The sequence below is a fragment of the Stegastes partitus genome, unplaced genomic scaffold (genome assembly GCF_000690725.1).
Source record: "Stegastes partitus isolate 25-593 unplaced genomic scaffold, Stegastes_partitus-1.0.2 Scaffold71, whole genome shotgun sequence".
NCBI lineage: Eukaryota > Metazoa > Chordata > Actinopteri > Pomacentridae > Stegastes > Stegastes partitus.
In genome coordinates this window covers 165,483-179,350 of record NW_007577802.1, presented here as the reverse complement: position 1 = coordinate 179,350, position 13,868 = coordinate 165,483, and the positions used below count along the sequence as shown (strand labels likewise).

Here is a 13,868-nt window from a genome sequence, read left to right as displayed (position 1 = left end):
CCCGCCGGGCACCACAGCGCACTTTAACCAGCCAGCCCTGCCGGGACGAGCACTGTCTGGGGAGCCGTGTTAGCTGCCAGCAGCCATGAGCAAGGACAAGCAGGGAAAGCAGGTGCCGGAGCGCGCCGTACCTCTGTCCCCGTCCAAAGGGCAGAAGGCCCCCAGGATGCCCAAGTGCTCCCGGTGCAGGAACCACGGATACGTGTCTCCTCTGAAGGGACACAAGCGCTTCTGTAACTGGAGGGACTGCCAGTGTCCCAAATGTAAGCTGATCGCGGAGCGGCAGAGAGTCATGGCGGCGCAGGTAACCGTTCCTCCCTGTAGCTACCTGTTAGCACGGCTAGCCCAGATTAGCTTAAAGTGACGCTTTTAAACTTCTGCGGCCAAGTCAAACTGCTTCCGACGTTTGAAACATTGAAAAAATAATCTGTTACGATTAAAATCAACTTTTTAACCAGCATAGCCATGTTTGTTGAAGTTGTTTTTCCTGCTTTTATTTGTTTACTAACACCTCAAAGCAGCCGTAAAACTAGCTAGCTAAGTTTATACACAGCTAGCTTGTTAAGTTTAAACTGTTGAAGTTAGCTAGCTAGCTAAGTTTATACACATGCTAGGTTTAAAACTGTTAAAGTTAGCTAGTTAAGTTTATGCACAGCTAGATAACTTTAAACAATTAAAGTTAGCTAGCTAAGTTTATGCACAGCTAGATAACTTTAAACAATTAAAGTGTGAGGTACAGTGTGTGTTTTTGTTGTTCGTGTTTTTTCTTTGTTGCTGTTGTGATTTCTAACAGTTGTGTGTTTTTAGCGCTGTTTACTGAAATACTGAGTTTCCTAAATGTTACTGTGTTTTTTTCTAACATAAACTGTGCAGTATTTTTAGCAGTAACATTGTATTTTTAGTGATGTTTTAGGAATATGTTGCTGCACTTGTTACTTACAGAAGACACCATATGAAAAAAATAATAAGAACTACAAGTGCACAAAACAGCAACGTTTGTGGACATTTGTTTTGTAACTTTGTTCCTTAAAGTAGGGTTTCTAGAAAATTATTATTATTATTTTTTGTTCTTTAAATTAGATTACATAACAGCGTGAAATACTCTAATTGAGAATTTCGTTTCAACATTTTTGGGTGAGGACGCATAAAGTGGTGAACTTGGACAGAAACAGTGTGAGGATGTTGAATGTTCATTTATCCCTGAAGCTCATGAATCTTTGGATTTTATCCAGATAATTGAAAAGTTATTTCAGCGTAATATTAGTATCACAGTGAGCGCAGGCAGCTACACTAGTGGTTCTCAGACTGTATGCCTTTAAATGAGCCTTATTTATGTTGATTTATGGCTATCATCACATGTAAAGAAATGCTTGTTTTAATAGATGGTTTGCGTTGTGACGAAAACTTTTAAGAACCATTGAGCTCGATCAGTTTGAGCTACCAGTTGGAGTGAGATTGATATATTTTATAGGTTATTGGCACTTATTTTGAATTTTTAATGAGGTAATTTAGTATGTTAACAATTTCCCTGAGGTACCCTACCAAAGAGATCAATAAAGTTCTATCTATCTATCTATCTATCTATCTATCTATCTATCTATCTATCTATCTATCTATCTATCTATCTATCTAGTATTAATGTGATTGATTAAAATGTATAGTATATAGGGGAAGAGATGTGGGTGCTGTTGAAGAAAAGTCCACCCACATAAGACAAAACCCTCAAATAACTAATAATAACCAGCACACTGTGGTTAATGTCGTCCTCTACTTTGTTAAAGTACAATATTGGATATCAGTTTTGGGAACCAACTTAGTATAAATTCTTAAAATGTATATTTACGTGGTGTCTTGTGTTATAAAAATACCAACTATTATCTTTTTATAATGAATACAGTCCTTTTGTAGTTGTGTGCAATTCTGCAGTCAGTTGATTGTAACTCCATTCAACTCTGCCGATAAGCAAGAAATGACATGAAATATAACGTATAATTAATCAAGAACAATACAGGCAAGTTGAATAGCATGCTTACAGATTTGTAGAATGATTAAAACTGATTGATCTAAACAGCTAAAAAAAAAGACAAGAAAAATAAAAGCATGTAAGAGATGAAGTGCACAATATAGCAGAAAATAAATTATTAAAAAATTAATTAAATAAAAGTGCAGATAAGTTTTATAAAAGTCCTCACAGTTTAGGTTTAATAGCAACACTTATTACTTAAAAGCAGTGGAATTAAAAACAGACTTCATTTACCAGCTTAATGGCTTCATTTGAACAATAACTAAACAGTGTTTCACATTGTCTTGTCTCAACACAATTTCATCCCTGGTGTATACATTAACTTGTAGACAGTAGGTAGGGCCTTACATTTAATTCTGCATTTAACAAGGAGTCAAGAATTGGAGTACTGTGTCCCGTTTTCTTGGTGTTTGTCAGCAGAATTTTAAATGAGTGGCAAATGTCTAGTGGTCTTATCAGGAATAAAAGCCAATGTCTTGCTTTGTGATGGACAATTTCTTATCAAGCTTTCCCTCCCTTTCAGGTCGCCTTGAGGAGGCAGCAGGCTCAGGAGGAGGAGCTTGGGATTTGCAGTCCGGTGCCTCTGTCCAGCCCCGATGTGATGGTGAAGAATGAAACTGGGGCAGATTGCCTGTTTTCTGTGGAAGGACGATCCCTCACTCCTACCGACTCTCCCACTTCTTCTCTTGCCGTCACAGGTGAACTTTTGCCACTGATCCCCTTCCAGTGCCCTTGAGCCACTCTTATTTATCGCACCACTAAATGAGGTGACTGATTATGCAGCTGTACAAGGAAGGGCTTGTCTTCAAACCATAGCTGCAGTAAATGATTGTAAATGCTTAGTCTACCATCATATATTCACAAGGAAAAGTATGTACAGAAGGCTGAAGGCTCAGCTGAAGAGAAGCATACACTAAGTAATACTTGAAATACATTTGTAAAATATTTTACCCGTTCATAGCAGCAACAAGGACGTGTTTTGTCAAGTGCTGCCACGATCACTAAGCATTGTCGAAGTGTGTCCACGCCAGTATTTTTGATCAGTGGATGGTGTGTGTTCTTTTTTAAAAAAAAACTTAAGTTCATCATAACAAATGTTCTCTTCAATATCACCATATATGTGATGCCTTATGATGCCATTTTTGACTCCAGTCATGAGTCAGCTACAGTCAGCACTTCTGTTTTGGACAACAGTGACTTGGTTCAGTGTAAAAGTTTCCAAAAGCTGAACGCTTCCCAATTCTGGGAATTCTGTGTTGAGTTTGGATGACTCAGCAGCACAGCACAATGCAAGAACACCTGTAGAGAAAACGCACGATTTGACGAAAAGGAACTTCAAATGTTAGCTTGTCTCTGTGCTCACATGTACTGTATTTTAATACAGTAATTCCATATTTTACTGTTTCTGTTGTCTGACAATGGAACAATTACATGTTAACCAGCTTCCGACTCTGGAACCTCTAAAGTCCTGATTTCATAACTGCAGCGTCATCTGACAAACTCACCACACCGAGAGGTTAAAGACAACGGCTGTGCTGTGATTTTTCGCTGTATTTTTATAACATTTGAAGCTACCAAAGTCAGTTGCGCACTACAAGCAAAAAAGGAGTTGCTTTAGTTGGTCTGAGCTTTTTCACTTTGTTGAAGTGTTGAATAGAAACTTGGATTTCTTTTGAGTTACACCACTGATTAAAAAAACTCCCTGGTTTTATTCCACTGTTTTTATGATGGTGGAGTTCCCAGTTCAACTCTACAGTGTTGCATTTAAATATGTAAACTTTTGTTTACATATTGTACTGTGCAAAATGTTTACAGTGAGATACAGTCTGTCAAAATAAAATTAACTTAAACGGTAAATTTGCTTTTTTTGGGGGATGACAATTAATCGTTTAGAGTATCTAATTAATTGGTAAAGTAGTCAATATAGTAATTGATTGAAAAAAGTTAATTGGCAGGTTTGCCTCTCAGTGTCACAATAATGCAGTTGCATCTTAAATAATACATGATTCAGTTTAAAGCATTGTTCTGTACATCACAACACACTCAGCTACATAAAACTCAAACAGCAGCTAACATTGGAATAAGGTGGAAGGAGATGGATCAGCCTTACAAATAAATCTAGTTTTATCACATACTAAATCTTAATATGGTTTTAGTCATGAATACATACTATGTGATCAACAATTTGGAGCAGTATCCCCAAATTCCTGCATTAGAATCTACAAACGAAGGACTTGTAGAATATCTGTAACATTACAAAAATTAGATTTTTAGGATCTGATCATGAACGAAGAACAGAGTTGTTCATTAAACAGTGAATGCACACTAAGTCCAGAGTGTTTTCTTGCAGTGTGTAGGATTTACATGGGAAACTGTCATTAATAAAGGAGATATTTCTTCTGGATACATCGTTTTTTCCCAGACAAACCCTAAATACACGACTCTGAACTTTACATGTTTATTATTTTTTGGTGGTGGAATTGCTGGTATTAATTTTGGCAGCTTCACATGTAAAATATTTCACTGGCTGTATGATAAAATTACAAACATTTGAGTTTTACAAGTAAAAAAGCCACATTCTGTTGAATCAGGTAAGTTCAATACTGTTTCTGTTCATCAGTTTGAGAAAGGCTGAAGTTCACTGAAACTCAGATGCACAAATACTTTAATAGCCTCTGTGGATACCATCCATAAGCCATGAGCCATTTCTCATGGAAATATAAGTGAAACTTTAAATGAATGGGTATCCTTGATAACATTCTCGGAGGGGGTGTGGAGGCAGACACAGATACTGTGTTCCATCTGGTCCTGATAGCATGTTTAGGAGTTGGAACATTACTACGGTCAAGGCTGCTCATCTCTTGTTCTGAATCGTCTTTGTATGCGTGAGAGAGTGAACTTTGGCTCCCTGGCTTGGCAACAGAGCGAAAAGACTGAGGTGGAAAAAGGAGTCTAGTACTCTGCGACTCGCTGATGACAAGAACAGGGACAGAAAACGTCATTATCGCTGGCTCTGGAGGTTCACCATGTCTTCATTGTGTTAGAGCGAAAAGATCAGGGTCTGCTTGAGAAGAATGTGGCCTTGCTGATAAGAAGAGAACAACAGATAGCGTGTAGTGATGAGCAGATGGTTAAGTTCAGTGATACTTCTATGATGTGACAGAGTTTGGTGACACCAGACCCACCTGTCACCTGCAGATGGTGCTGTTGACAGTAGTTTGAGGTGTGTTTGGGCCAGAAAAATCCTGCAAAGTTAATCTGATGTTTTGTTTTTCTGTGCAGCAATTTAAAACCGTTTAAATTTGCAGCTTAACTTCTTCATTTATTTAACTTGTACAGAACAAACAGTGAGTGTGTAGATATGTCCAAAGCTCTGCATTTCAAATAATTATGACCTGAAAGTCCTGAAAAGCAGCCACAAACATTACACTGCAGCCTCTGAACTCATCTTTGTGTTAATAATTGTCTCTTATCTGTATGTTTTTGTTCAGGGGCCCGCTTGGCATCGTCCTCCAGTCCGTCAGCTGCTGCCAGGACTCATACTGAGGGGCCGTCCGACCTGCTGCTGGAAACCTCCTATTACAATTTCTACCAGCCCTCCCGCTACCCCACCTACTATGGCAACCTTTACAACTACCAGCAGTACCAGGTGACCCACAGCAACCACTCCACTTCTATTTTTAGCATTTATTAAGAGCTAATGGCTGCTATATCACTCTCACTGCAGTTTCCACGTGAGCCCTCCCCGAACAGCAGCTGAACGTGTTGCTGTAAAGTATGTAGTGGAAATTGTTGATGCTGGTCCTGCTTGTTGGTTGCCTGCGATGTGTGTTTGACTTGGCTCAGGACCAGATTTTATTTTTTTTCCCACAGTTTTATACCGCTGACTTAGCACGGCAGGGAAAATGTGCCTTAAGCTACATTGCAATTTATAATCTTATTAATATATTCCTGTCACCTCAAACTTGACCTGTAACTAGGGCTTAACTGTTGTGAGTCGGTATATAATATAACAGCTTTTGTGTTTAGCTTGCAGAGAACATTTTGAATAGTTTTCATTTCAAGAGAGAGTTCTGTTCTGCATATGTGTATGACAAGACTCTGAAGCAGCATTTAAACTACAATGGGACAAAAATTACTCATTTTAAAAGAATAACAAAAATGTGAATGTGCAACAAACAAATGAAGCCGTTCTGCTACTTTTCCATTATATTTTCCGATGACTGCGGTATAAAGGAGCCCATCACACTAAAAGTGTAGAAAATAAAGATCAACTGAACTCATTAGCCAGCACTGGAATGCAAACATTGTACAAACTGGGTTTAAATTTAAATCCTTAAATCCCTACAGTTTGAATTACTTTTCAAAAGAAGTTGAAATTTAGTAACTTGTAACGTCATCTGTGAAAGCTTACAGTGGTTGTATGTTAGTGTGTACACTGATAATTTGGCTGAAAGGTTTAGGATTTGGAGAGCCACATGAGGAGTTAAAAAATAGGGCAGAAATACAGGTTAGTGTAGTTCAAAGTGCTTTATAACTGACTAATAAGCTTATAGTAAGACAGGGACAGACAATCACATTTGGGGTAAAACAAATGCACCTACATGGTTCGAAAAAATACACTTATTAAAAAAACACTATTCAAGCTGTCAGGGTTTCTCCTGCCTCAGAACGAGTCTTTGGAGGACGACTAGGTATGACAGTAAACATGATCCATACTCATACAGCGTAGACACTGACTGTGTGTTGCCTTATTGGACAGAAATCTGTGCATTTTCCTGTTGTTCCTGACCTTTTCATAAACACAATTTTAGTCTTTCCTTTTGCTCCCCTGCTACTGGCTGAAATCTCTTGAGGGGTGCCAAAAATTAACTATTTTTTTTTGATGCATTATTGAATCATTTGGTCCGAATAAAAGGGACACAAAGTGAACAAAGGGCATCATGTTTCTAGAGCCTGAAGTTTCATAATAACATGTAATAGCAGTAAAGAGAAAACTAGCAGCACCTTTCGGTACAGTTGAAAAGCTGGAACCAGTAAACACAAATCCCGATTACAAATGACTTAAATAATAGGTTAATTATCAAAGTAGTTGCCATTTAATTATATTTTGGTGAACTGGTCGATTAGTCTGATAACTGTGACAGCAGTAGCCTCAGGTCGGCATGGAGCCATGTATGAGAGTGATGTTTAACTTAAGTGTGTCCTGATGTGAAACAAAAAGACAAACTTAACAGTGTAACACAAGAAAAGGTTTTGTTTTATCTATCAAAGAACCTTAATTCTGTTTTCATTGGTGTGTTTACTTAAATGTCAGCACAGAGACACCAGGGAGACAGAACCTAACATCCCACCAACACACACACTGGAGCCATCTGTATATTCACACTGATTTATGCCTAAATGTATCTCTATTGTGGCGAACGAGATGAGTTTATGCATGAAGCAGATTAGAGCTATAACTCTCCAGTGATCTCTGATGAGGTGGTTTGTTTTTTTATGAAGAACATTTGTCCACCCCTGCTCTCCCTCCCCTCTTCCTCTCCACCTCCCCTCGGTTCCCCCGGTAGCAACATCTAGTTTTGGGGTCACTGCCTCCGCTAACCTGCCAGCGCACAGCGGAGCCTGAATTGCAAAGGTTAATGGTATTGTCTGTCGGCAGAGGAACAAACCGCTATGCCTCAGCGCTCGAGGGAGAAAGTGAGCACATTAATGCTAATCAGTTAGCGCTCTTTAGCATAATTTAGCCATCCTCCTTTGTGATTTATGATATTTTCAGTGAAGTTGTCAGGTTGAGAGGGCTACGTGCGACGGTTATTCAAATTCAGGGACCACTTTTTTTGTATTTGAATGAAGAGATGATTATTTGGAGATGAGTTTCAGTGACACAGACACACAGTTTGCAACAATTTGTAACTAGAATTATAGAATAGATTATTTCCTTATTACCTGAACTGTTAAAAAAAAAAGAGAGAGAGAGAGAATAAAGCTTTTCTCTTTTGTACCCTCTGTCTCCTTTACCTGTCCTAAACCTCCACAATTTAATGGGCTATATTCCAATTTTAGCATCCACAGCTGAAGTGATTATCCTTGAGTTACTCAATTTTGATTTTGTCTCCATATTTGCTGCAGAGCACTTATCTCTGTGGTCTCTCGGCACTATGCAAACTGCACTTGGCAGTTAAACACTGTTGCTGCTTGACTTTGTGTTTATTAAGTTAGTTTCTAAAGGTGTCACTCATTTCTTCATATCATCATAATACCTGCTGAAAGTATACTTTGAATCTTTAAAAAAATTATTTGCTTTTTTTTTTTCTTCCTTTTCATTTTTTTTTTTTGTAATTGATTAATGCTGGTTTCATTTTGGGCTTGTTGTTATCAGTTTTTTATCTGCTGTGTTTTTCTGTTTTATTACAAAGGCACATCTTAGACCCAAGGGCTAAAAATCTTGGGGAAAAATTCTACTTCTAATTTTTCTAACATATTATGATTATGAGTTGCAGTTAAGTTTTTATGTTGTAATAGATTTAAAGCAAGAATGTCACACAAGGAGGAGGAGCAAGAATTTGTAGAACCATCAAAGAACTGTTTAAACCCTGAGTCAGAGCTGCTGCATATTATACATCTTGATTTGGAGCCTTTGCAATTTGCTATTTGCATTGTTTTAGATTGTGATTATTCATTTCAGTATAGTTTAGTGCTGAATTGTTGCTAAATTATTTTTCATTTTTTTAAATTATCGGTCCAGTTATTGCAACAGTTACTTCACTGCAGAGGATTTATCTAAAGGTAGAGTCAGCGATTCCTTTCCAACACACTTTTTTAAAAATCAAATTTAGTGATTACATCCTCACAGTCCACTTCTGTGTGTGTGCGCTGAAAAATAAAAATCCAGTGTTCGTCCATAGCCTTGGCTTGGACTGATCCACACAGCACTGGTCCAGTATGTCCTGTGCATGTCTGTGCACATTTGTGCTCGTGCCCAGGACAGGGGAAAAAGGGAAGGGGGCAGTGGGAGCAAGAGTAAAGCTAGCACATGCCAACTATCTAAATATGCAAACTAGCTCAGGGCCCCAGATGAACCCTTTCACTGGTCGCACTGGTGCGACATACTTTCTCAGTTGGTTGCACCCCTCACCTGTGCAGATGCAGGAAACTTATGGATAGACAGTAGGATTTACAGATGTTCCTTAAATGCCTCACACTGCCGGCTGCGGTAGGTGCTGCTAGGTGGTGGCAGTCCTCTCAGACATGTATGTGAGTAAAAATTACTATAAAAGGAGTAATGACAGATTTGTCCAAGATGCATTTTGGTTGCAGTCTGGAGCCCTGTAGCTAAATATTTACAATCAGACTAGACTTTGAAGTAGTTTATTTCCTTCAGCCAACCTCACTGACATAGTCAAATGTCACCTGCAAAAAGGTGCAGTAAAATAGGCATTCCCATTAAAACAACGAGCTAATCTGTTAGCAGTTGTCATAATATAGTGATCTATAGGTCTTGAGCTCTTCCCACTATAAAAGCGAAACCCAGAGGAAACAATGTGGTCTTTATCAGTGTAAAGCCATCTATCTCCTCCTCTTCTCTCCTGTGCGCTCAGTGGTGCTTGGCTGTCATGCAGGTGGATGACGATAATATAAGGGTGGTGTAGAGCTTCCAGACAGGAGATGGTGCCAGATAAGAGGACAGGTCCTGTCAGGGAGGTACGGAAGCCCCCCCAGGAGTCAGCAAGTTAGCCTGGGAGTTTAGAGGAGGTTCTGTGGATATGTGGCAATATTCTTCTAAGGTGTATCGTCTTTCCTGTTCTAACTTATTCTATTACTCCTAAAAAAAAAAAGTGCCCACAAGTTATTGTTTTACATGATATTGCTGGTGTTACTGACTTGTTGTTAGTCTCATGGAGACAATGAATTTCTGCCCACCACCTACACTTATATATCACCAAATGTCATTTGTTACATACTAGTACTAACAACCACAGAAGCACAGTTAAATCCTACCTAGGATGTTCATCTTAATAAACTAATTCAGTATTGTAGCATATCTGAAATGTTAACACTCCCAGTGAGACCCCGAAGTGGAGGAACCGAAATCTGCCCAAATCAGGGGTTAATATGAAAGGATCCTCTACCTTTGATTTCTCACTTTCATTATCCATAAACCTAAAAACCTCAACCTAGCTATAGCATTAGGTTATACAGTTGACACACATCACATCCTAGATCTCAACAATACACTGTAAAGACCTTAGTGCCAAACAAAGTGATTGATAGAACCAACTGCTGTGAGGAGGCTGGTTTATATGGAGAGAAAAGTAAAAACAAATGGGTTCAAGAATAAAAGCAGGCACACAGATGTATAAAGTACATTATTTGGCATGCTAAGTCAAAAATATCATATTGAATGTGTCATCTTTCACTGAGCCCTGTGATAGACTGGCGACCTGTCCAGGGTGTCCCCTGCCTTTGCCCTAAGTCGGCTGGGATAGGCTCCAGCATCCCCGCGGTGTATAGATAATGGATGGGTGGATCTTTCACTGAATGCCTCTGCTCAAATCCAGTACAGTACGTTACTTTGGATTAGATGCAGACATTCAAAAGAGCTGCTGAACTAACCTGATATCCACAGCAGTTTTCTACAAAGTGGCACATTGTCGATTCCCTCCTTAGATGACACAACAAAAAATGTGTTTGGACGGCAAGTTGTTGTTGTTGAACTGATGCGTGCATGCAGCTTTTACTGGAGTCACAAACTAGTTTAAATTGTGTTCACTCCACTAGTATCCACTGTAGACAGTTTTTTATTGTCATATTGCCAGTTTAAGCTTGATTATTAATTTGAACCTAAATCTGCTGAGGCTATGAGAACTTTGCAATTGGCCTATGCTGTAGTGAGAATTTTCTATTTGTGCTGCAGTGTCTCTGGCCACAACGCTAGTTAGTGGAGGGGTTTCTATGCCACAGAGTCTTTACATAGATTGCCAGACCTATAAAAACAGGAAACAGAATACAGCTACGTTAGCAAAATGCTGGCTCTTGTGTTTGTGTTATGTGCTACGTATTATGTACATTTTCTCTCACAGAAGCATTATCTTTGCACAAATCAATATACTATGTTTGCACAGCAGATTATGACAAAGTGAACCAATCGCAGTTGCTGGAGTTTGCGTCTTCACAACATGTAGTTGCATTTCAGGGGAGGTGTACGTCAGACTACAGCATAGATTCACCGCAAAACTATAAATCAAGTTTTACTCAGTGTGGATCTGCCTGTGACTGCTGGATGTAAACGTCTCTGTGAGCATGAAAAAACTTGCCTTTCGTGAGCAACTTTCACTGAGACAGTTTTGTTTGGTGCTGTGTCTGTCCTGGGAACCATAAGCTCAGTGCACTTTCAAGACTCCACTCCAATCTCTATTGTATTTTTCACGGCCTAATACAAGAGCTGAGTGTAGCTTAAATAACAGTTTATAAAGCTGTCGCAGAACTGATGGTGTGGACAATACGGGTGACATATTACAGGCTGACAGAAATCAAATTCCATAAAAATGAAATTGAAAACCCTCAGTGAGGCGGCCTTGCTGCTGAGTAGACAGCTCGTTTTAAAGTTTTCAGAGGACTGGAGAAAGCCGGCTCTCTGTGTTGCAGCCCATTTTTAGAACAAGCCACGGACCTGGAAAATCAAACACCACTAATTTTCTGTCACATATCACTTTATGTCCATATTTCTTCCTGTCAGTTTAGGTTTTTAAAAGTGTTGCCTGTGAATATCTGATGTATGATTTGAAAGACTGCACATTCAAAAAATGTGAGAGGGGTCAGAGAACAATGGTGTTTATATTGTATTTGAAAATGTCAAATGCAGAAAAAGAAAGGAGTTCATAACAAAGTCAGACATATTCACTGGTGCCGGTGGGATATTCTTTAAATAAATGGAGTAAAGTCATATTGCCGGTGTAAACAAAGGTTTAAATCTTACAAGAGGGGCTTTTATGTGATTTGGTCATAAAGGAAAATAAACAGTATTTTATTTCAAAGCTTTAGTTAAGATTAAGTCTAAGGTCTTAAGATTATGATCAAATACACAATAAGGTAAAGTCGGGTTATTTTGTTGGTCATTTTGCATTGTGGTTCCTGCAGAGAATTCTTTTTGTACCCCATGGCTCATAGACAGAAGCAACGACCTTTTAAAGCCACACTATTGAGAGTTTTTGCTCCAGAAATTGTGTTAGAAATGCTTGTGAACTGGTGTTGCTCGCTTGTTTAGCTTTGCATAGTGTCCTTCTCTACAAAGATTGTTTTTGCAATTTCTTTTAGGGCTGCAGCAATGATTGAAAATTAATCTCTGTCATGATTTTGAAAGCGTTATTGAGGTTAAAAATCAGTGCTCTGAGCAGCATATTAAATCAAGCACTTGTAGCGAAATTTCCTGGATGATGGAGACGGTCACAACAAAGTCAAATGTCTGTAGCAGGAAGTGAGGAGCTAATTTCTTCCAAACTATGGATCAGGAATTTTAGATACATGGGTATATGATGTTAAGCAAGAACAAATCATACGCAAAGAGTACATAAGACTTGTGTCTGTGTTCAAATGAACACAAATAACTTGTTCGACCACCTGAAAAACACAACAAACTGCAGCAGAATTAACACCCTTAAGCCAAGAAGAAGAATAGTGTCGTTAACATTGCCTCATTGAACCCCCATCCTTTTCCAGCATCAATTCAGCTATCCATAACAGCGACGCTACACAGTGCATTAACAAACTGCATAGACTGAGACTGAAAGAAGCTCTGTTTATTTAATTTTGGGTAAAAAGTTCCGTTGCAACTTTATTTATGTTTTGCTTCTCAGAGTTGTACTTTGAATAAGGGACTAGTTCTTTTTTTGATGCAAAGATTTGTATATTAGCATGAATGTAGCCCAACGTGGAAGTGACAGCAGTGTTCTATTAAACATTAAAGTGCTTTAAAAAGTTTTTTGTCCCTAAAAACCTAGAAATAGTTCTCATTTGGACATAATCAAGCAGCCCTAGTTTCTCGTACCCACGAGCATCCCCTTATGGCCAAAGAAACCCCACAAAACAAACACAAAACATTTTTCCACAGCATTTTAAGTCAATTAAGGGAATTTGACATCATATATAAAGTTTTCTACTTTAGAGCTGCAACTATTTACAGAAACTTTATTCCTTTTTCAAGCAAAAATGACAAAATATGTTTGATGTTTGAAACTAGTTTGAAACTGAATTTAATATCTCTGTATTTTGGGATGTGGCTCAGTCAAAACAAGACATTTGATGATGTGAAATTGGGCTTTTGGAAATCATGACGAGCTTTTTTCTCTATTTTCCTCTATTTTTCTATTTTCTCTATTTTTACTTTTGTGTTTTCAAACATATGCAGAGTCACCAGAACTTACCAAGAATGCCGATTTTGGTAGATTTAAGAGGGTCTTGTGACTGTGGCTTATTATACCTGAGATCTCTGGGAGTCTGATGGTTTAGATGTTAACTGTTAAAACCCAGTACAGAAAGACAATTGTGTTTCCCTTTTATATGAAATTGGATGTTTGTGTGTTTTCTTGCCTGAAGCACGGTGATGGCCGCCTGTCCAGCCACAACGTGTCGTCTCAGTACCGCATGCACTCCTACTACCCAGCAGCCACCTACCTGACTCAGGGCCTGGCCTCCACCACCTGTGTGCCGCCCTTCTTCAGCCTGGACGAGAACAACAACAACAACAGCTGCTCTGAGACCATGGCAGCCTGTGAGTGACACACAAAAACTCTCAGACACACACCTCTCAGGCCCCATAAAGTTTTACCCAGACTTTATCAACAGT

At 38.8% G+C, this 13,868-nt stretch overlaps 1 protein-coding gene across 1 annotated transcript in view; it reads left to right on the top strand.

Moving 5' to 3' along the window:
* The first annotated feature begins 85 nt into the window (after positions 1 to 85).
* dmrt1 (doublesex and mab-3 related transcription factor 1) overlaps positions 86 to 13,868 on the top strand; it is a 34,092-nt gene continuing 20,309 nt past the window's right edge. The window contains exons 1-5 of the mRNA XM_008276401.1: positions 86 to 304; positions 2,547 to 2,721; positions 5,515 to 5,672; positions 5,777 to 5,785; positions 13,619 to 13,793. Of these exons, the coding sequence (XP_008274623.1) occupies positions 86 to 304; positions 2,547 to 2,721; positions 5,515 to 5,672; positions 5,777 to 5,785; positions 13,619 to 13,793 (736 nt within the window). The remainder of the gene's footprint in view (positions 305 to 2,546; positions 2,722 to 5,514; positions 5,673 to 5,776; positions 5,786 to 13,618; positions 13,794 to 13,868) is intronic.